The sequence below is a fragment of the Chinchilla lanigera genome, unplaced genomic scaffold, assembly GCF_000276665.1.
Source record: "Chinchilla lanigera isolate Chin_1 unplaced genomic scaffold, ChiLan1.0 scaffold00031, whole genome shotgun sequence".
Taxonomy (NCBI): Eukaryota; Metazoa; Chordata; class Mammalia; order Rodentia; family Chinchillidae; genus Chinchilla; species Chinchilla lanigera.
The window spans coordinates 19054031-19077202 of record NW_004955432.1 but is presented as its reverse complement, the minus strand read 5'-3'; the positions used below and the strand labels follow the sequence as shown (position 1 = coordinate 19077202).

The 23172-nt window shown below is 38.6% G+C and overlaps 1 protein-coding gene across 1 annotated transcript in view; it reads left to right on the top strand.

Moving 5' to 3' along the window:
- LOC102003997 (chromosome unknown open reading frame, human C7orf60) overlaps positions 1–23172 on the top strand; it is a gene marked incomplete at its 5' end in the record, with an annotated part of 61058 nt that overhangs the window by 29976 nt on the left and 7910 nt on the right. Inside the window, 1 exon segment of the mRNA XM_013516035.1 lies at positions 19069–19183. Within this exon segment, the coding sequence (XP_013371489.1) occupies positions 19069–19183 (115 nt within the window).

Here is a 23172-nt window from a genome sequence, read left to right as displayed (position 1 = left end):
TTTCTTTTTAGCCTTTCTACTGGGCATTTTTTTTTTTTTTAACTGTAATAGAGACTATACCATGTAAAGAATTTTGTAAACCTCTCTTCCTATGCCAGTAAAATACTCATTCTAAATAGATTTTCTTCATAAAAATCTACCACCATATGTCTAAATATGAACTGATTCTGAATAGAAAAATACCCACTTTTCAGACAAAGAAATTCCTTCCACTTAGTACTCTGCTTATTCACAGGTTTTATCTTGTAGGAAGATACATACGTTAGTATCCAAATCTATTTGACTTTGGATGTCATAGCTTATCTTTTTGCAAGACTTATGTCAGAATAAATACTCAAATTATTTTAATTTCTGGGTTTAGATAGCAAACATTCGTGTAGTAAATATATCTTTTATTTTCTAACTTATATTTTATGAAAACCAAATTAAAAACCCAGTGTTCATTATTACTAGAGCTATTTTGTTTTTGTTTTTTGTTGTTTTTTTTTTTTTTTTACTAGAGCTACTTTGAAGTCATATATCACAAAATAAGATACGGTACTTTTTAAGTCTGTTTATGATGTGATTGCTGGAAATTTTATCCCCAAACCCAAATGCCCACTGCTCTTAATATAACATTAATATTACACCTTCCCTACCTCATGTGGTACGTATGTATTTGTAACTAACCCAAAGGTAGTTCTTAACTTTGCTCTTTTAAAGTATTTATAGTTTTTCAAAACACTGTCCCACTCGTCTGCAATCTGGGCTATAAAACACACTGGAACAAATTTTAGAAAGATAAACGGTCATACATGCTCTCACTCACAACAGAAGCAAACTAAAAATCAGTAGCAGAAAAAAGAGCTGGAACATCTCCAAATAGTAGTAGATTAACCGACACAGTCTTTCACACACGAGTCAGACAAATATAAAGAATCTAAAAATATTTTCAACTAAATGAAAATCCATCGTGCCAGCTACCAGGTTGGTGGTAGGTAGTAAAAGCAGCACTGGTAGGGGGATGCAGAGATTGAGTAGAGATAGTAGAAAAAAAGAAGGATGTGAAAATCAGTAATGTAAGCCTGTACCGTGGGGGAGGGGGACAGAGACAGAGATTAAATCTAAGGGCGCATAAGAGAAGAAATAATAAAAATTAGGCAAGAAAGCAATGAATTCAAAACAAAAGAGCAAAATGGTGAAACAAAAAGCTGGTTCCACAAAGGACTGACAAAATTAATAAAATTAATCTTTTAGCTAAGAAAACAAAGACACAAATTACTAATATCAAAAATGAAAGAGACTATATCTACTAATTCTTTGGATGGTGAAAGGATACTGAAGAAATGTCATGGACAACTATGCCCACATATTTGATAACTTGGATGAAATGGACCAATTTCTTGAGAAATACAGTCAACTAAAATTTATGGAAGGAGAAATACATAATCTGAAAGGCCTGTATCTGTTAAAGAAATTGAATCAATAATTAATAGCCTACGAAATAGAAAGCACCAGTCCTACATCATTTACCAAATCTACGAAATAGGGAAGAATTTATACCAGTTCTCTACAATCTTTTACTGAAAATAGGATCAGAAGGAAGACTTGTGTACTTGTTCTGTAAGATCAGCAAAATGTAGTTGAAGACACTAAACCAGTCCTTGCTTTTTCCAATCTGAATTAACACTGATACATTCCTGACTAACTTTATAAACTAGATTCAATAATGACCAACTCTCTATTTGGGTGTTTAGTTGCACTTCAGTTGCTAAGAACAGAAGCAATGCCAAGGCTAACAGAAAAAATAGGAAAATTCGTCTCGCTGCTTGATGTTGTTTTTTCATACTATCTCCTTAAGAAAACATCCAGTAATTAAAAACTGAAAAACTGTACGTCAGTGCGGGAGTACTAAATATGTGCAAAAGTTCTTCACCTTTGTTTTATGTGGCCAGGTTCATGTAGTAAGCAAGAAACCTGTACTGCTAGAAATCATTCCAAGCTAGTGTTAACTCTCTACGGGTTGCACCTTATTGTTCAAAGTAAAGAAATGGAAGGTTCACTGGACTAAAATTTGGAGAGCTCAGACGTAAGGTGATGATGCCCTCGTTTTGAAGGATAAAATAGTGGAAAGGATCTTGCTTTATATACATTATTCTTCCACTGGATATTTTATGTTTCTTTTCTCCCGGTGGTTTCATCTCAGCCTTAAACTCCTTCTGCTTGAATTTTCGTATTTTGAGGATAGATTCATACAACTGGATTTCTGGATTAAAGAGTATAAATGCTTCAAGGCTCTTGTATGTATTACTGAGTCTAGAAAAACTACTAATTCCATTGTGTCTGCCAGGATAAATGTCCATTTTGCCAAAACTCAACAGCATTGAGTATTTTCATATTTTTCGCTCTTCATTAACACCAGAATAATATGGTATCCGGTTGTGTTAATAATTTGTAAAATGTAAAATAGTATGAAATCACAAAAATAAAATGCACCTTATGGATTTCTAGTACTTGCTGTGGCAGAAATATGGCGCACAGATTGTCCCTGTACTTTCTGAGATGTACGATAGAAATAGGTCATTGGCTGGGGTCATAGCTCAGGGGCATAGCGCCTGCCTGGCAAGTGCAAGGTCGTGAGTTCGATTCCAGTACAAAAAAAAAAAAAAGCAAGAAATAGGTAACTGGTCATCGGGTTGTTTCCATAGATCTCAGGCTTGACATCAGAATCTTTATCAATTAATCAGTCACTGTAAGAGAAGGTGCTGATCTCCTGTTTATATATGTCCATTACACTTGCTATTCATAGAAATAAAATTTTGTCTCTTAGCAAATAAGCTTAGAGTCAAATAAAGAAACTAAGATTTCTTTATGTACTTTTATTTTATTTTACTGTGTTTTGTTGTCTTTTTTCTTTTTGGTACCAGGAATCGAACTCAGGACCTTGCACTTGCCAGGCAGGCGCTTGTGCCGCTGAGCTACATCTCCAGCCCTATTTTACTTTATTTTAAATAAAGAAACTAGTGTTTCTTTATTTACTTTTCTGAGAGTTGTGTATGTCATTTGCTCCTTAAGGATTGGGATCTGAAGTGTTTATCGATTTGTATGAATCCTTTTCTTTCTCTTTGGTTAGTGGGAATTGAAGCCAAGGCCTTGGCCCTGAGCCACAACCCCCTTTAGTTTTATTTTGAGCAAGGTCTCACTAAGCTGCTCAGTTGCCTAGGCTGGGCTCAAACTTTCAGTCTTCCTGCCCCAGCCACCCAGAGTGCTGGAATCAGAGGCGTGTGCCACCACACTGGCTGTATGAACTTTGACTGTTTAGGGGATATATACTTTACCAGTGGGAGGAAGGCAGAAAAAAGAACAGAAAGAAAGAAGGATGACAGAATCATGTTTTTAAGATCATCCACTTGAGACCAAGTTAATTGGGGAAGAGGAATAGCAGTGAACCATGTGTGTGTGAGATTATAAATGCAGAGTACAAATAATACTGTGCATTATACAAATAATTTCCTGCACACTTACTAATTGTTTCCATTTCATTCATTCGTCTATTTTGTGGTACTAGGGATTCAACCTAGGTCCTTCATCCTAGCCCCTCCCAAATGTAATAGTAGTACAGGAAGTAACGGGGAAATCTCTAGCATTCTCAATCTCCTTTCCTTCCATAAATAATACACATAATCCAGTATAGTCTTCTGGATATTTTTTTAAAAATTGGAAGAACTGTATATAAAAAGCCCAAAATTCTGAACTTTCTGATAAAGATCCAAAGCACAGATACAACGACAATGGTTATGATTTTATAGGTTGAAAACATCATTTGCGTAATAGCTCAATCAGTGAACAGATCTTCATGAGACAAATGTCAAGATCTGGACTTCGTTACGGTAACTTAGTGACGGTGAACCTTTGTAGACCGAGTGCCCAGAATGCAACCCAAAACCCAATCAGTGCCCCAAAAAGTGCCAACACTGTGTGCCCTGCTACCGCGTGCTTGGCTGCAGGAGTGGTGCTGACAGCTTGGCCTGTGTGCTGACGGAGAGGGCTCTGCATGCCCCGTGCGGTGCACGTGCCAGAGATTTGCCAGCACTGGTTACACGTAAAGGAAAATGGTGACCACAGAGTGTTTCTTACTGAGAGAAGTTGTGTCTGGAGGAATTTGTACATGTTTTCGTAGTAAAAGTTAAGCATTCCAAAACAATTACGTTAATGTCAGTTTATAAGGTACTTAATCTAATCTGTGAACCATTTCCATATTAATAATTTACTATCTCAAACAAGTTGTGTTATTTGTTTCATAACTGGAATTGAATGTGATTTAATACAATGGAAAAAAAAAACCAAATAGACTTATGTAAAGTTATACAGATAATTTAAAAAATTGAGTTTTGATGTTTTCTTTTAAACCAACAAGTTACTTTTGTCATCAATGAGATGTTTAAGGGGATGCTCTTGTATTTAATGATTAAAAAGTCATTGACCAGCTGGCATGGTGGTGTGTGCTTGTAGCCCCAGCCCTGAGGAGGCTGAGACACGAAGATCACGTTGAGTTTAAGGCCAGTCTGGACTACATAGTGAGCCCGTATAAAATTAGTAAATGTTTTCTGGCATTCAGTATGAAACTGTTCCAATTAATCAGGCACAATAGCGTTCACTCATCAAAAATTTATACTTTGGATATAATGAAGAGTTTAAAACACTTTGTTTTCGAGTAATTGTGAATACCAGATTTTTATTAAGAAAGTGGTCTTCGTGGGGGTACAAGGAGGTGATGTTAAAGACACAGCACTAGGGCTGAAGATATAGCTCTGTGGCACAGTGCCTGCCTGGCAAGCCTGAGGTCGTGAGTTTGATTCCCAGTACCAAAAAATTAAAAAATAAAAAAAAGACACAGCACTAACAGAATTTACTCTTCCTTTAAAGAATGAAACACAACTGTCTTCAGACACGTTCACCAGCTGCTTCAGCCAGTTACCACTCTTGCTCTGTCTCCTAAGTTTGTTAATGCTAATGTGTGAACATCACAAACATATTTTATTTAGGTGGTTCAAGACAGTGAAAATGTTTACCATAGACATACTGTCTGAAGGTAAATAAATGTGCAATTGGCTGGGTAGAATTTCTGATCTGAATTTCTTTCAAGACATTATCCTGTTTTAAGCTTCCCACTCATCCGACTTCTCTGAAGTGTATCATTGCTTTATAAATCTTCCCACTAGAATTTTGAGTCACTGAAATTTACCTGCCACCCGTAGCACTGCATAAATCTCAAGGTTGATGACCTTTTCTTTTCTTTGTTTTGTTTTAAGGCAGAGTCTTGCTTTGTAGTGCAGGCTGGCTTTGAACTCACAATGATCCTGCCTCAGCCTCCTGAGTGCTGGGATTACAGGCAGGTTATTACTATTTATGCCATACATATAATACTGATTTTCAGAGAAATCAGATGCAATGCAGCAATTCTCTCCTAGAGTATGCTGAACACAGCTTGATGTTTCTAACTAAAAAGGTAATGAAGGCTCACATATAGATATTAAGAGGAAAAGCTAGCTAAAAAATGTTTTGTAGCCGGGCGTGATGGCACACACCTGTAACCACAGCACTCAGGAGGCTGAGGCAGGAGGATGGCTACCAGTTCGAGGCCAGCCTCACATAGTGAGTTCAAGGCCAGCTTGAACTGCATAGCGAGACCCTGTCTCAAAAAGACAAGCAAACATGCAAAAAAGAAAGGTTTTGATTGGTAGAGTGTTCAACCATAAACTTACACTTGCCCTCGTTTTCGTTTTGTTGCACTGCCTGAAAATCAGGTACCACATGCTCTGGCTTAAGTTTACTGGTGCTCTTGTTCTTCAGAAGCACCCAGGTGGAGCTATGGATTTCATGATGGCCCTGCCTATAAGCTTAGAATCCATAATGTAACCCAGTTGTAAATGTGCAGAGAAAAGTGAGATAGCCTGAGAGAGGAAGCAGAAGAGTAGAGGGAGACAGACGTCATGACCCAGCAGGTGACTTTACCCTCTGCAAGCCAGTATGGGTCACTTTTTTCATGTCTTAGATGAGGAAGCAACAGAAGCCATAGGAACCGTGAGAATGAAAAACAGGCATTTGGTCTGGAAAGCCATGACTGAAGACGAGAAAGCGCAGGACTGGTGGGTAAAGCATCAGGGAGCCTCGGCCCCTGGAACATACAAGAATAGAAAGGACCCGCTGAGCAGATGAAAACTGGAGAAGAAAAGTCTGAAACTGCCGGGATTTTCCACATGTTGTTTTTAATTAGTAACAGTGTTGGTAGATAAGCCGGTTAGTGTGCATTTCAGTTTTCTTCATCCAGTTCTTTTCTACCGAGTATAGAAAAAGATCTGGAGCTGTTTAGAACAGTTATTCCGCGTTCTATGAATTGTCCAACCGGGACCATTATTTCTATATTTTTCATATAAAAATCGTATTACAGGTTCACTATCCCTTATCTGAAATGCTGGAGATCAGAAATGTTTCCGAGTTTAGAATTTTTTTGACAGTTTGGAATATTTGCTTATACACAATGAAATGTCTTAGGGATGGAACCCAAATCAAATTACAGAATTCATTGATGCCTCGGTATATATACTTCGTGTACATAGCCAGGAAGTAGTTTTATATTATTTTAAGTAACTGCATTTGACTGTGACCTATCACTTGAGGGAAGGTGTGAAATTCTCAGCTGTGTCTGTCAGACCTCAAAGATTTCACAAGAGGTTCCTTTGCATACATGAAGGAATTCCTGAAAAGTGGTTTTGTAAGAGACAGGGAATAATACGAAAATTGCACAGCTGTAAGAGAGTTTTAAATACCATTCTTCTAATAGAACAAATTCTCAGTTATACTTTCTGTTTTAAACAATAACTATATTTCTTGTATGTTACATATTTTTTAATAGTCATAAAATTACACCTTTAGTTTCTAATTACATGTCCGCATTGAGGCCTGTGTGTTACTGAGAGTTCAAAAATGAACTGCTTTAAGCAGCTTTCATGAATTTTATCTTTGTCTCAGTTGTATTAAGATTTTCCTTTGGTTTCTTTTCTTTTTTTTTTTTTTTTTGAGACAGGGTTTTGCTATGTAGCCCAGGCTGGCCTCAAACTCATGGCCATCCTCCTGCCTCAGCCTCCCAAATGCTGGGATTATGGGTATGCACCACCATGCCCAACCTCAGTTCGTTTGTTTGTTTTATTTTAAAGAGAAGAAGAAAAATAGAAATGAAATAAAACAGAGTTTCAAATCAGGCTGGTAGGAGTGTAACAATAATTAATACATTGCACATTGTTATCTTCATAGTAGTTACTCAAAGTGTAAGATACAGGCATAAAGTTGTATTAAGAGTGACAACTAAGCCCTTGTTTCTGGTGAGAGGAGTGGGGGAGAAAACAAGTAAGAAAAATGTGGATAAATACGAAGACTGTTGCTAATTGCTAAAGAAGAAAAATAAAAAACTCTTCTGAGATCTCCAGGACCCGGGCTGCACAGGAACAGCAGAGCCACAGTGGAGAACGGCACTCAAACTGAGTTTGGGGTCTGAGTCTTCACCCATCAGGTCTGGGGCCGCTGCTGTGCGCTGAGGTGCAGTAGGAGCGGGAGCCGCTGATTGGTCCTCTTTTCTGCTTCTCAGCTTCCCGGCTTCCGGCTTCCGGCTTCCGGCTCTTTCCCTTCCTGACCTCTCTCCCCTCAGCAGGTCTGGAGCGCAAACGCTCCTCCCAGGTGCTCCTCCTCTGCACTCCCTGGTCACAGCGACTGCCTGGCTGTGGCTCTGTCAGAGCAAAAGCACGTTTCTTTGGGTTATTCCTCGTGTTGCACAGAATTCTGCGATGTTTCCCTAAACCAAATTTCATAATGCATTCTTTACTCACTTATCCTTTATTGTAAGGAAAATAGCCAAGTTCTTACAAATAACTGTATAGAAGAATACATAGATACGTAATTGCATCACATTCCTTATAATTTTTGAAATGATAATACTCATGTAGTCACACACATTATTACACTGTATATGCTTCCCGTCCTCCTTTGGTTTAAGTCTTTGTGTAGAAAGTCTTGTCAAGATAATTCATAAAACCTTTTGTTTATATAACATTTACCTAAATTATATTCCTGCTGTGTACATTTAAGGACAGTAATTGTCTTGTGTGTGATTGCGGCATAGAAACCTATGAATGTCAGTACCTGAGGACTCAGTATTAACGATACAGACACAGTTGAATAATATAAAAAGGTTGAGGATAAAGAATGTCGTGTTCTAAAGGTGAGTGTGGGCCTAGTATCAAAAATGAAATGTGAACCTCATCGGAATCTGTTTTTGAAATACAGAAGTTGTTGAAGAACCTCATCATTTGTATTCCCACTACTTTAGTTCTTCAAGTTTTCAGACCTCAAAAAAGTACTATTACCTGCGTTAATTTTTATCTAAACCACTAATGATAGAGGTCACGACACAGATCTTTCAAGCTGTAACATGAGTATGAAGTAGTTAGTAATAATTGCTAATAAATTGCCTACTGCATCAATCTCAAAGCCGTAAGCAATATTACTTGCTTTAAGAACCACTCAAGAGGAAAAGCCTATCCTTTGAAAGACCCTGTTACCAATGAACTCTAGGTGAAATGTATCGTGTAGTGTTAGAAGTATTTTAAAAACCTGGATTATGGTTTTTAAATTCTGTGTTTAACAGAATTCACAGTATTCTCAGTATGTAAGTGAATCCTTTCTCATCAAATCACAAGAGAACCTGTGTCTAAATGCCAGATTTTCCTTAGGCCTGACCAGTGGTTGGGAACTTAGGAAAGATTGAATTCTAAAACCTTTAGTTCTTCACTTAATAACTGGCCCAAGGGGCATTATAGTCTCCCTAACCATTATATTTCATTATCCACACCAGTGTGTTAGATTCTAAAGCTTCATGAGGACAGATGTTAGAACTGTTGTTTTCTGCTAAAATCCCCGGAGCCTCTCTGAGTAGCCTTACATGTAAAGGAACCCTATAATTTAGTGCAAAAATTCTCTTTTTGAGGGGTCCTTAGAATTAATTTGAACCTGCATTCCCAGCAGTCCCAGTCTCATGAGTAACTGACTTTATAACGTGGAGATAAGTTCATTGAGGGTAGAAATGGAGAAATTAATATTTCTCTTTTCCTCATTTTCTTTTTACCTCGAGAATATCGTTTCGGTTCTGTGTATCAGTGAGTAAGGGGATAAGGCGCGAAGTACTGAGAGTAGGATGAAGCCATGGACACAGCACATGGACACAGTGTGGACGGTCCTGAGGAGAGTAAGGGTTAAGATGCTGGAGAATGAACACCTCGTAATTCAAGGGTAAAAAATAGTGTGGTTTTGTTTTTTCAAAGCGGACTTGATATCTTCAGACACCATTGGTAATACGTTGTCTCTGCCCAGTGTGTGGCTCCTTACCCCAGCTAATACAAGGCGGTAAATCCAGTCTCCGCTGACGTGTATTGAATCACCCTGACTAAAAAGGAGATCAATTCAGGTCATTGGTATGGAACTGGGGTCTTCAAACACCAAAGTGAAGGGGAGTGAGAAAAAGGGGAAATTTTTAGTAGAGCAAATTAGAAGCAGTAACTAAGAAGGCAGAAGGGCCACATGCGCTAATCTAAGGACAGTGAAATCTGGTGAGAGAAGAGAGCAGGTATAGAGAAAACCGGTGAATGATTCCAAAACTCCAGGCATGTTTTTCATTGGTGCAGAGTCCTGCATATCTGTAGAAACCCTTAGTAATTGTAATGAATACTTTGTCTAGGAATTGTGTTCATTAAGTCATTTTTAAGAAGACAGAAAAATGTGTTTTGTGTTGAAAGAATTCTTTAAATATAAAACATACTGTCACTCGGACACTAGATTCCTGCCCTTTAGAAAGAATCTAGGCTAGCGCAGAAACTGAAGTTATTAAAAACTGTTGCAATATAGGTTGCCAAGAAATTGTTTGTGTTATAAATAATGCTAGTTCAGGTAATTGAATAAATAATGTTTCAAAGTGTAAGTGTGAGCACTTCCCTGCGGTGCTCACCTGTGTCTCAGGCATGGTCACGTAGGGCAAGGTCATGAAATAGTGTAAACCCACACTTAGGATTTAAAATTATTTTTCTCACTTCTCATCAAATCTGAGTTAGTTCTTTTTTTACCTCAGTGTAGCAAAACATGTTTTGAATGTCATTTCCTTGGAAGCATTTGTATTTGTTTCTTTGTGAAATCTTACGAACTCTTTTGCAAAGGTTACTTTAATCAGAACCGGTAACTCAGTCTACGCACTTGCCTGGAAGCCAGAAAACTCAGCGCAGTGCAGTGTCCTGCGAAGGTGTAGATGGCTGGATGCCTCCGTCACTCATGCATCTGCAGTAAGAAGAGCTTGTCAGGGTCACAGCGGGAAGTGAGCAAACAAGCTCATGTTACTGCGGATCTTGTAGCGATTGTCACAGGGTGCTGGCAGTGTGTATCTTCAGTGCTTGGGGTACGGGTGACCCAGACATTTGCACAAGCACAGTGTTTTCCAGCTCTGCAAAGCCCTTCTGAGCAGAGCCACTGTGTGTAGTTGCTGAGCTGGCGCAGTAACACACTAACCTTTTTAAAAAATTTGAATGACAAAGACGCCATTTAGACTTGCGTGGTCCTAAAACGGTGTTATTTTATCTTTAGTGTAAAGATTGAGTCTATAATTTTTACTTGGACCTCATTAAGTATGAAATAATATTTTATAGTTTTTGCAGTTTTGCAACTGTAGATGAGTATTTTTATTCCCTTCTGTGATTCCTAGTTTGAGTTAGTATTTATGGGTGTTAGAGGTTTTGTTTTGTTTGTGGAGGGCAGTTTCTTTAGTATTTCCTTCACCTGTTCATATCTTTTTCCCATTTTTGCTCTCAAATTTCTTGAATATGGTTTTAGTTTTCCAACATTATAAAATGTTATGACATTTTGCTCAGACTGTCATTGATTTTAATGTTTTCCTCATTGTGTTTACATTTCTTTCAAGTCATTGTTTTGTTTGTAGTTTCTACACTTAAAACCTTAGAAAATTATTGCAGACTTGCTTGTCTGAACATAACTTAAAGTTTTCCTGCATAACTTACTTTTCTTCAAATATTTTTATGAAGTGTTGATTGTTTTCTATGTTATATGCAAAAGCTGCTTACCCTGATACAACTTTTTGAACTACATTCATTATAGTTAACAAAAAACTTCAACAAAGTCTATAATTTAAATATGAGTTTTCTTCTGCAGTTGTGATTTTTCTTCATTTTTAAACAATCTATTCAAAATTTATTTATTTTAACTGAATTTTCAAATACTTATATTTATGGTTTCAAAGAAGCAAGCGAGGTTTCTGAGTGATTTTAATCACAAGTAGGTACACGTACACACACACAAAACATGTGCAAGAGTGTCAGTCCTTCTCATAGCTGTCCTTAACCATACAGGTACATGTTTTGAAATAGGCTTCTAAAAGTATTAGTGGTTAGGAAAGTAGAAGTCTTTCTTAAGTATGGTGCAGAGGGCGGAATTGTAGACAGGCCTCCCTTTTGCCCCACACATTTTCATCTTTAGTTTATTCAGTTGAACCTAAGGGGGCATTAATCTAGGTATGGCTGTGCAGGGATCTTCTTTTTTAAAGAGTAGGAAGAGTTTACTGAGGAAAAGAAAGCTTCTGTCTAAGACGGACAGAGGGGGCTGGAAAGTGGATTGCCCACCAACCCCCCTTCCAGTGGTGTTTATTGAGCAAAGCCATGAGGTGAGGCAGATGGGGGCGGGGGACAGACTATAATCAGTGGATAAGATTACAAATATAGTCACTTAGGTAATACTGATCCAATGGAAAAATCTCGGGATGGGTGTGAGGTGGGATAAAACTATGGTCAGCCAGTAAGATTACACAAAGTATGGTCACTTGGTAATTTTGATTAAATGGGGATCCAATGAGGAAGCAGGTCACGTAGCAAGTGCACACAGGATGGACAGAGACTGTCCTGGAAGGCGTGGGTTAAGGAATGCAGGGATTTTTAGCAAATCATGAAGTTTACTGAACAAGTAATCTTAAGCCCTTAAGACCAGTGGATTGTCTAGGTAGGCCTCAGGTGGTTGTCTAGGGAGATTGTCTAGGTTGGCCTAACCTGATAGCTGGAGCCCTTAGAGAACTTCCTTCAGATGTGGCAGAAGAGAAGGGAAACATGGATATCAGTGAGATTTGAAGCATCAAAAGCATTTGACCTGCTGTTGTGAACTTTGAAAAGGGAGAGCATCAAGAGCTAAGGAATTACAGATGCCATCAAAAAGAACTGTTCCCGGTAACTACAACGCAGGAACTTCGGTCACACGTCCACACGGAAGTGGATTGTGCCAGTAACTTGATGGAGGCTAGAGGTGGGTTCTCTCTCATAGTCCCCATGGAAGAACCCACACCAGGAGATTTCGGCATTATTATACCCTAAGTGGATTATCAGCAAGAGTGTCTGGGCTTTGGCCTCCTGAACTAGGTTTTAGAGCTGAACTTGTAGCAGTTTGCTACATAGCAGTAGAAAACAAATACTGTATACTGTTAACTTGATTTCTAAGTGAGGCACTGCATCAACAGTGTATATTTACTATTCCAAATGAATTTCTTGGTGTTTGGCCATTTAAGTGTGTCCAAACTGCCACTTGTGTGTTAGACATAGTAAGCGTTGTTGTACGTTTACACTGTTGTGAGACAAACGGTTTTAATCCCTTCTGAAATGATTTCCTGGCTTTGGGGAGTTCTCTGACCTCTCTGTCGGTCTCGGTCTCCTCCTCTTGAAAAACCGTCCCTACACACCAGAGCATTGCACTGCTGCAGTTCCCATTGTCATTTCTGAGGAATGGTGGTCATCGTGAGAGCAACACCAGGAATGCTGTCAGCAAGGTCAGGAATGCGGACATTCGTGTGAGGCCGTAGCAGATGTTTTCACTCAATTTCTTGGTTTTCTCAGATGTTTTCTTCAGGACCCACATGTCCTTGCTTTCCTCATGAAGCCCCCATTTCCCTAACTCCAGTCTCGGTGTTCCCCAGAGAAGTTCCGTGCTGTAGTCATAAAAGCTTAAAAAGGGAGGTTTGCCAGCAGAATAAATTTGGGGAAACATTGAACTAAAAAGAAATAGAGTTCCTTGATTATCCGGCTATTGTGAAGTTACACTTTCTGGGTCGTCCTTGGAAAAGAGAAGACGTTTCTCACAGTTGGTGACCTGCTGACTAAAAAGCATCTTAGGATAGAACTTCCTGAAATGCACTTCGGGACAGACTATTTTTTAGGTATAATTCATTAGCTCCACGAGCTCCTACCTGTTTTTATTATTAGAGCTTTTCGAGTCTGGTGTGATAGGCAGAATTTTCTTCATTGACTTGGTGTATATTTAGTCCATAAGTAACCTTTGATCAACACACTTAGGCTCCATCCAATAAGTGTCATTTCTTTACCATCAATATACCAAAGAGAAGAAGCTGCAATCTGGCTATTACACATGGCACTCAAACCCAGTAATCTTCAGCCAGTCAAAATTTCAGGGGTTTTTGATGTATTCTTAGAAAAAGTGGATAATATTTAAAAGACCAAGGGTTAATACTAACTAAATGAGGAATAAACCAAATCTCATCCACAATCAGAACTGAACTTTTCTTTTTTATTTTTGGTGCCGGGAATTGAACTCAGGACCTTGCACTTGCCAAACAGGCGCTAGTGCTGCTGAGCTATATCCTGGCCCCGGAACTTTTCTAATGTAACTAAGCTTCCTGTTGTTCTGTGACGGGTGATTTAGACGAGGGTAGGGAGAACTAACGATTTCTCTGATTCTGTCTACCAGCCCTTAAAAGCTGACATGAGAAAACTTTCTATACATGACTGCTGTGAATCCAAGGAGTGACAGTGCTGTTCACATAATCTCACACGTGCATTTTTTGTTTGTTTTGTTTCTTACCTTCAAAAAGAACAGGAATAGGAATTTATTTTTCCCCTTCCCCTACTCAAAGCATCAGAGATAACAAAAAAGGCAAGGTCATTGGTGTCTAAGTATTTTAACCACAGAATGTTGCGTTCGGGGCGCTTTCTGTTGCTGTCTGGTCGAAGGGTGTTTGGAGCCTCCCAGCGTTCCCACGTCTGCCTTTGTTGGCTCTTACACAGACTCAAGAGAACGCTTCCCCAGCGCTGTGGAACACACTGAAAATGCCGCTGTTTCAGACCGCATGCTTGGATAAATACTGCCAAGCTTTGCTATGTAATAAGCAAAAAATTTCACTTGGAGTTTACAGTGTGACTTAACTTGTCTTGATTAATTTGAATGCTGTTGTTGACACTGGCAGCATGCCAGACCAAGACGTATGTAAGAAATAAAATCCTGCATTTCCTTATCAAATTGTTTAACCAGCAGGGTGGGAACTGAGGTGGGGAAAATAAAGCAATGTGGTCTTGTACTACAACTGTTTTGGAAAAGAGAACAGAAGACATTATTGAATTAAAAACAGGGTAGGAAATTTCAGTGAAAAGTTATAATTGGGAGAGCTTATATATCTTCATGTATACCAAGGCTTGCACTTAAAGTTTTTCCATGGTGTAAAGTAAAAAGTTGTCAAACGAAGTTACAGAGATTGTGAAGTCGTAAAAGAGTTTTAAGTCATAAAACTTTTAAATAATGCAGTCTGCTTGTTTGGTTTGGTTTTTGCTGTGCTAAGGATAAAACCCTGGGTCTCGCTCATGCTAGACAAGTGCTGTACCGCCGGGCTGCACCCCCAGCCCTCAGTAATGCAATTTAAAGATGCTCAGCATATATTTATCTAAACAGCTAAAAGTGGAAGTTCCCTGGCGTGTAATAAACAGCTCAAAGAAGTATTAAAACTTGGAGGCAGCATAGCCAAAGGAACGTGTAGCCAAGCTTTGCGGTCCCGTGTGTTCTGACATGTTGCAGTATGTAAATGAAGACAGGCAGAGCAGATGTGCTGAAAACGGAAGCCAATCTGACAGTATTTCACTTTGCATTTGCTGTCGATCGCGCTTTTGCATTTTTGCTCTTTTTATTGGCAATGTTGTTTTTAAAATGGCCCCAAGTACAGCGTTGAAGTCTAGTGTTTGCTCCAGGTGTAAGATACAGTGCCACTGACCGTGCGTTCGCTGTTGGTGGGTCAACAGTATGTATTAAATAAGATGCCTTTAAGCAGAAGAATACACATAAACCCAGGATAAGTGTTGAGATGTTGATGAAAATGTTGTGACCGGAGCCTCACCCTGTGTTTATTCTGGGAACCATGATTTTCAGCTTTTGAAGTAACTTTAGCACAGAACTACCACAAGTAGCAAGAGTCGACTGCATATACACACATACAGAACAAGTCCTTCAAATTGTGAAAGAAGTGATATACAAAACAAAGGAAGCTCCTTCCCAACAATACAAGTTTGATTTAATGCTTTAAAATTTTTGAACATACTCAATATAAACAGATTCAGGAAAAGTCCCATTTCAATAAAAGCATAGAATGGATTTAATAAAATTGAACACTGATATACATTAAACAAGCAAAGAGAAAACCCTAGTTAAGCATCAGAGGAAATACCTCATCTTTATGGAGTGCAGTACTGTGTGCACACCCGTGGCAGTCGTTGTATTTAACGTCGAAGCACCCGGGATGTGCTTTCTGAAATTGCTCCTGCAGTGCCCACTTGCGCACTTCTTGTCCTTAGCATTTTAGGAAAAGCCCTTGGCAGAGAGTGAAGCAGAAATTAGGTGGGTGGGTGGATAGAAAGGAAAAGAAGGGATCCAGACGTCAGTTTTCACGGCTCGTGCACCGGTGTGTCTCTCTTTAGAGTACCAGCAATGATAAGCAATTGAGATAAAGGAACTTACTTAGTAAAGTTACCAGCTATAAAAATCAGAATACAAAAAACAATTGCATTTCTGCGCCTAACAATAAAAACTGAAATCGAAAAGATAATGATAATTTGAAAAACTACGAAATACCAAGGAATGTGTACACAACAATAACTATATGAGACTGAAAACTATTTGCAGACAGTTAAGCTAAATACGTGGGCGACTACCCTATATCCTTGGATTTAAAAACTCAATACTGTAAAGGTTAAATTTCTCCACAAAGCATCTGTAGGTTTAGTAACGTACTAGTCAAAGTCCCAGTGGGATGTGTGAAGGAGGATAGTACTGTATAGCAACACCAGTTAATTATAGAAGCACAGACATCTCACGAACGTAATAGTGCAAGAAGTCAGTCACAAAATCAAACATGTCCTATAAAATCAAACTGTATTGTTTAGCTGTTCTGTCCTAGGTAGTTGCAACTATAAAAGGGTGTCAAGGGAAAGATTATCACTAAAATCGAGTTAATGGGTACCATTATGAAAGGGCTACGGAGTGTCATCAGCGAGAGTCTAGGACACGGGCAGTATTTTATTTCTTGACCTGGGTGGTAATTACATGGATGTTTGCTAAGTGACTGTTTTTTACACTGTGTATCTGTGTTCTGTGCAAATAAACGAAGCTGAACCAAAGTTTAAAAGGGAGTAAGGAAGTAAATAAGAACTGTTAAATTACGAAGCTAACCTGGTGATACTGTTAAGTTATTGGTGTTAGCACCATACTGTTGAATTAACTTAGATAATTTTGAATACTTCATTAGATAGAAAATTTGAAAGCCTTTTGAAAAGACTATCACAAATTTGCTACTCAGGTTTACTAAAATCTATTATCAAATTTAGTGTGAACCAAATTCTGTTTTTACTATGATCAGGAAGATCATTAGTGGATGAGCCACAAAGGATTTCGTCCATAACATGATAACAATAGCTGCGAATACCTACAAGTACCAGGCATTGGATCAAGTATCCAGTTTGTTACCTCTTTTAATCCTGAAAAAAACTTATATGGGTACCATTACATGTGAGGGATAGAATCAGGTTTGATTTGTTTTTCTGATTTCAGATCCCTACGTTGGCTTTGAATAATGATGTTGCCATATATATAGTATTACAGGGGTTGGGGATTTAGCTCAACGGCACAGCGCCTGCCTGCAAGCACGAGGTCGTGATTTTGATTCCTGGTACCGGGGGGGAAAAAAAAGAACTTACATATAATATAACAGCAGTGCCAGCTATATGCCAACCATCTCTCTGGCCCCTGTCTATTGCATCTTTTTCTTGGATTTAGCATCTTGCCACGACAGTTCACTGGCCTCTTCCTCCTACGGGATGATTATATTGTGATATTTTAACAACCACCAAATGTAGTTCAACTTTACAGATAATAACCTCCTGTCAGATTGGCTGCAGGAGAGAAAATATGTCTTGAGTTCCAGAGCAGTTGTTTTCATGGGGAGTTTCTAGCCATTGTGCAAAATCTCACACCTGCGTGGATATCCTAGCCAGAATTAGTTTTTTTACATAGAAAATCAAGGCACACGGTGGTGAAATTAAAATTGAAATTTAATTAAAATTAAAATTAATTTTAGAGAAATGCTCTTTTACCTTCATAACCTCTTCAGATAAGTTCTTCAATAAAATTATATCTTACTGGCAAAAACCTTCTTTAATCGGTTCATTTTATGTTTGCGGTAGTATACAGTGTTTGTACTATTGAGGGAGTTTATAGTTGGTCAAAATGAATCGGTCGCTGTGGTTATTTCTATAAAATGTTGGGACGTTGCCAGTTCTTGGTTAAAAATGTAACCGCTATTTATTACATTGGTTCTCTAGGAACAAAATCTTTAGATTGTGTCATCTTTTCAGGAAGCGACTGTCGTGCCTGTAGTTTAACCCCCCTCTACGGAGTGCACCTGCAGAGGGGCAGAGGGAAGCCGCGCAGGTTCCCTGGGCACAGCAGTGCTCTTTCCTCCCAACTGTGTTCATTCTCTTTACTTTTTCAGTGTGTTCATAAAATTTTGAAGTTATTTCAACATCAGTTAAAGGGTTATGTGTCCAGTCGACGCAGTATCTTTATTGTTGCTTTACCGTGTGAGCATTAGGATTACGGGTCTGTGACTGACAAAACCCTTCGTCCTTATCATAGATCCACATGTAGTTTCTTTCTGATGAACTCACTACCTCTTTTTTCTAGACCTTTTGAAAATGAGATTTGTTTTGTTTATGTCTGTGATGTTGGCATGTTACTTTTTTTTTTTACTACTCCCTTTAAAATAAAAAAAAAAATGAGAAAAACTTACTTACAGTAAGAAATTTCCTACCTTAAAAAATGCTATTTTTACCAGGCAGATGGGCAGGACAGCTCCTAAGAGGCCGAGGCTGGCGGGGTGTGAGTTCAAGCCCAGCCTGGCCAGCAGACGGAGACGCCGCTCAAAAAATACTGCTCTGTGGACGCTGTTTTCTCTGGTCATCTTAAATCACTGAGACAAAGGGGACTCCAAAGACACTGTTACGTTGACTGCTGAGAACGTTTTGTGAATGCATTTTTTCCTCTGTGAAGATAACTCCCAAACTGATCATGTGGATGTGAGAGCCTCTCGGACTCTCTGCTGGTGGGAAATTATTCTCACAGCAGTGACGTATCATTTGCCCTTTCACTTGCACTCTTCTGAGTGTCCGGTAGAGCTTTCCGGAGAGTGTACGGCATGTGATGCCACAACAGCCTAAGTGCAAAGGAGACGTTAGAATGCACTCTTTTCTGTTCTTGTGCAGTGCCGGGGATCAGACTGAGGGCCTCACATGCGCTAGGCAACTCCCTACCACCAAGCTGAATCCCCCGACCTGGATAGAGCTCACTGCTCTGATTTTCTAGCTGTTAAAGAGACTTCAAAAATAAAAACAAGTCCTCACTTGTTATAATCCTTTTAAAGCTCCAGTATTTTTCATTTAAAAATATAATTTATAGTAACATATCGTAGATTTGTTTTATAAATAGTGTTTTTAACTTCCAATATGGTAATTAATAGATAAAATAGATGTAAGTGGAAGCATCTTTGGAGCCCTCATCAAGAAACTGAAATGTTAAAGAATCAGTAATCTTTCTGATTTCTTTTATTGTCAGACATTTCATTTTTTTATGCTTTAAGTTTACCTCTTTATAATGTGAAATGTCTGCTTTTAGGTTGCTCCAAGCCTCAGGAAAGATCAGATTACTTGATGTTGGCAGCTGCTTTAACCCATTTTTGAAATTTGAAGAATTTCTAACTGTTGGCATAGACATTGTACCTGCTGTGGAGGTATGTATTTCATTTTCAGTTATGAATATTTTACATATATATTTACAAAGGAAAATCACTGTCTTTATATTCCTGAAAGAAGAGAAGCAACAGCACATATATTTTTCCTGTGTATTAGGTGATAAGAGATTATTTCTGTTCCAAATTAAATATATCTCCTGTGAAGTATTTGAGCATTTAGCTACCCAGTATTTGTGTTACCAGTACAATGTTTGTCTTTCTTGTTTTATATCTTGTTTTTATCTAAATATTCTAAAACAATGTTACAGTAACATCATTTCTGTCAGGAAACTTGAGTAGATTACAGTGCTTTCCAGATAGCTGTAGTATTTATGCTTTGCTTGGTTGGGTTTATTTTTTAAGTGTGTTACTCCTGAAACTTGCTGTGTTGTGGTGCCATTTTAGGTAAGGTTTTTTGTTTTTGTTTTTGATATAGCTCCAAATGTTTAAAAAAAAATTATGAAATGCTTTATTTTCTAGTTCTGAGACTCAAACCCAGAGCCTTGCACATGCTAAAAAAGCACTTTACTACTCAGCCACACACCCCGGCCTACCTCGTATTTGTAATGTTATAAAGAGAATATGGACTAAACTCCTTGGGTTAGCAATTTTTCCCATACTATGTCCTTACTCTCCAATAAAAGCAGTAAAAAAATAGTGTCTTACTTTGAAAGTAGGTTTGAATCTCTCCACCACCATTTTCTAGTCTGAGTTTTCTTATCTGTAAATAGGATTAATAATGAATCACATTTCATACGATGTGGTATAGCTGTTCGGTGGTGAGTGCTGAAGAAATGTTTGCTGTTATTGAAAAGTTTCTGCATGAAGGTTCAACTTTGATCTCAATCTTTATGTTTCATTTTGATGAGCTTAACTGTGAATCTGTCTGAGTAACACTAAGGAATAAGAACTAAAACTATTACTATTATCTTTATTTCCTAAAGACAAATATTTGCTTTGCAGTAAGACAACTACTCTTAGTTTATTCTTAGTTTATCGCTGTGGAGAATTCCTAGGACATCAGGAGCTGTAGTTGTAAAATGCAAGGGGCTTTGTGCATGGATTCCCTCCCCTCTTCCTTTAAGAGGTACTTTAGGGGTTTCTTTAGGAACTGTGGAGACATGATAACCATTTGCTCTGAAGCTTGGGTTTAGATACTATTTTTAAAATGCTAAATTTGTTTATAGATAAAGCTGTAAACTTTGAACTGTGTAGTCATCAGGGAAGGCAAAAGAGCTGTTATATGTAAATTCAGTATTAAAACCAGACTTTAGCAGTTGCAGAACCCTGCGAGCAATTTGAAAACAAAATGAGAAGACCTAGTATTCTAGCCAATATGGAGTAACAGAGGCCACATGTGTCCACTTCACACCTACCTAAAGCAACCAAAGTAGGTAGTGCAGGATAGCGCTCCTTGTTGTACCCGCGTCTCACCTCGCGAGAGTTTCCGGATGTGGCTCTGTTGGGAGGAACCCAAGCAGAGCCCGCCTGACCCCCTGAACTCTGCAGATAGAGTGGACCGCGGAGAGCCTTAGGAGTTAAGACAGCTCAGGTTCATAGTGCTGAGTACCAAATATGAAAAAGCTGCACAGAGGGAAATCCCAAAAGCCTGCAAAAAAATCCCCCACTTCATACTCACTTGAATACTGATCAGCAAATGTGTACCCAAAAACTGCATGAGATTGTAGAAAAACATCTTCTACAGCACATGAGATGCACATTTCATGGGATTAATCTATCATACATTTTGAATAAGACAATGGAAAACATGCAAAATGAAATACAGTAGGCAAATATAAGCATTAGTAGAGTCTCCCAAAAAGGGAGGAGATTGAATAAACAAGTGGCCACAACTTTTCCAAATTTGATGAAAGCCATAAACCTACAAATCCAAAAAAGTTCAACAAACCCAATCACAAAAAATTACACCAAGGACATCATAATAAAATTTCTAAAACTGCTGATTAAGTCTTATAAGTAGCCATAAAATTTTAAAGCACTGAGAGAAAAAAATTTTATCACCCCAAGTTTCATACCCAGTGAAAATTTCAAAAATTCAGATACAATTAAGTTTTTTTTCAGTTATAAAGAAGTTGAAGGAATTGAACATCAGTAGAGGAAGAAGTGCTTTAGCCAAATGGAACTGTAGATTCACATGAAAGAAATAGAGTACTGAAAATGATACCTGCTTGGGTAAAAAATAGTAGCTTTTCTTCTGTTACTTATAACACTTTAGAAAATAATTGGCCATTGTTATAAGTTGACCTGTGTTCCCATGAAGAAGATATGTCAAAATCCTAACCCCTGGTATGAGACTCCGTTTGAAGACAGGTGCTGTGCAGTGGTAGTCAGGTTACAATGAAGCCATTGGGGTGGTGTCCTCGTAAAAAGAAGTCGTGAATCAGAAAGAAGCTGCCAGGTGGAGCATCATGGGAAGATGAAGGCACAGATCAGAGGGATGCATTTACAAGCCAGGGAACAACAAGGGTGGTCAGTACCCACCCAGTACTGACTTTTTGTTCCTAAAAGTCAGGCAGAAAGGCATAGAACATGTGACTCTTCACACCCATCAGAAGGAAGCAACTCTCTAGGTCTTCATCTTGGACCTCTGGCCTCCAGAGCTGTGAGACATTAATTATATACATTTCTATTGTGTAAGCCAGCCAGCTCGTTGCGTTTTTGTTACAGTAGCCCTGTCAAACGAATACAACCATTTAAACAAAAATGGTAGTGTAGGGAGCATTTTATAATATAGCTAAAGCTAAAGTGTGTGCCGTAGGACCACAAAAAGTGGAATGGGAGAGGGGGAATGCACTGTTTCAGAGTTCTTATTCTGTACATGAAGTAATAGAGTATCACTTGAAGGTACACTATTAAAGCTACAGATGTGTACTATAAATCCTGAGTCAAGCACTAAAATAGTCATTACTAGCCAACAAAGTAGGTTAAATTGAACAGCCAAAACTTCAATGAAAGCAGAAGGTGACAAGACAGAGGGGACTGAACAGTGAACAGGTGAAACAGATTGTAAATCGTACCTGTGTGTGTCAGTACTCACAAATGCCCCAATTAAAAGGCAGGGATTGGCGAAAACAGAAAAGCCCTTCACGCTGATAAAGAGGATAAGAGAAGCATTTCATTTACAAATATGCAAATAGGTTGAAAGCAAGAAAATGGAGAAGTGGAAGCTGGTGTAACTATGTTAAAATGAAAGTAGATTTCAGAGCACAGAATATTAGCTCAAGGTGAAGGTGGTAGTTCCTAATGATAAGAGGGTCCAGAACACCAGTCAGACAAAACTCACAATGGGAATTAGAGCTTGTTTTATATTCTTACCTGTTTTCTGTCACTACAACAAAACGCTACAGACTGAGTAAATTATGAACAATAAAACTCTGGTTCATTCTGAAGGCAGAGAAGTCCAAAATCAAAGAGCCACGTGTGCTGAGGGCCTTCGTGCTGCTGTCACAACGCAGGGGGTGCACAAGCAAGCATGTGCGAGACAGAAGTACAGGCCCAACCGTCTGTGTCGGGAGCCCGCTCCCTCGGTGACTCACCTTCCCCCACAGTGGCAGCGTGTATCACCCCTTAAACATTCCAGTGCTTAATATCGTGTAGTTAAAAATTTCATCGAGAGATTTTTAAGGGATGTTCAGATCAGAACAGAAATCGAGATAAAAACATAAAAAATCAGTACATGTGGGATGCACTAAAGTCTGGACATCATACTAAGGGAAAATTTTACAACACTAAACACCATTACCAGAAAATAAGATGGCTTAAAATAGCAGCATCGACTTTTGCACAGCTGGGGAAGACACACTAAATCTAAAATAAGAGAAAATTATAAAGCTCAGAACTAAAACCAAGGGAAGTAGAAAATGTTCACAAAAAGAAGGAGGAAAGGGCTGGGGATTTAGCTCAGCGGCAAAAGCGCCTGCCTGGCAAGCGCAAGGTCGTGAGTTCGGTTCCCGGTACCAGAGAAAAAC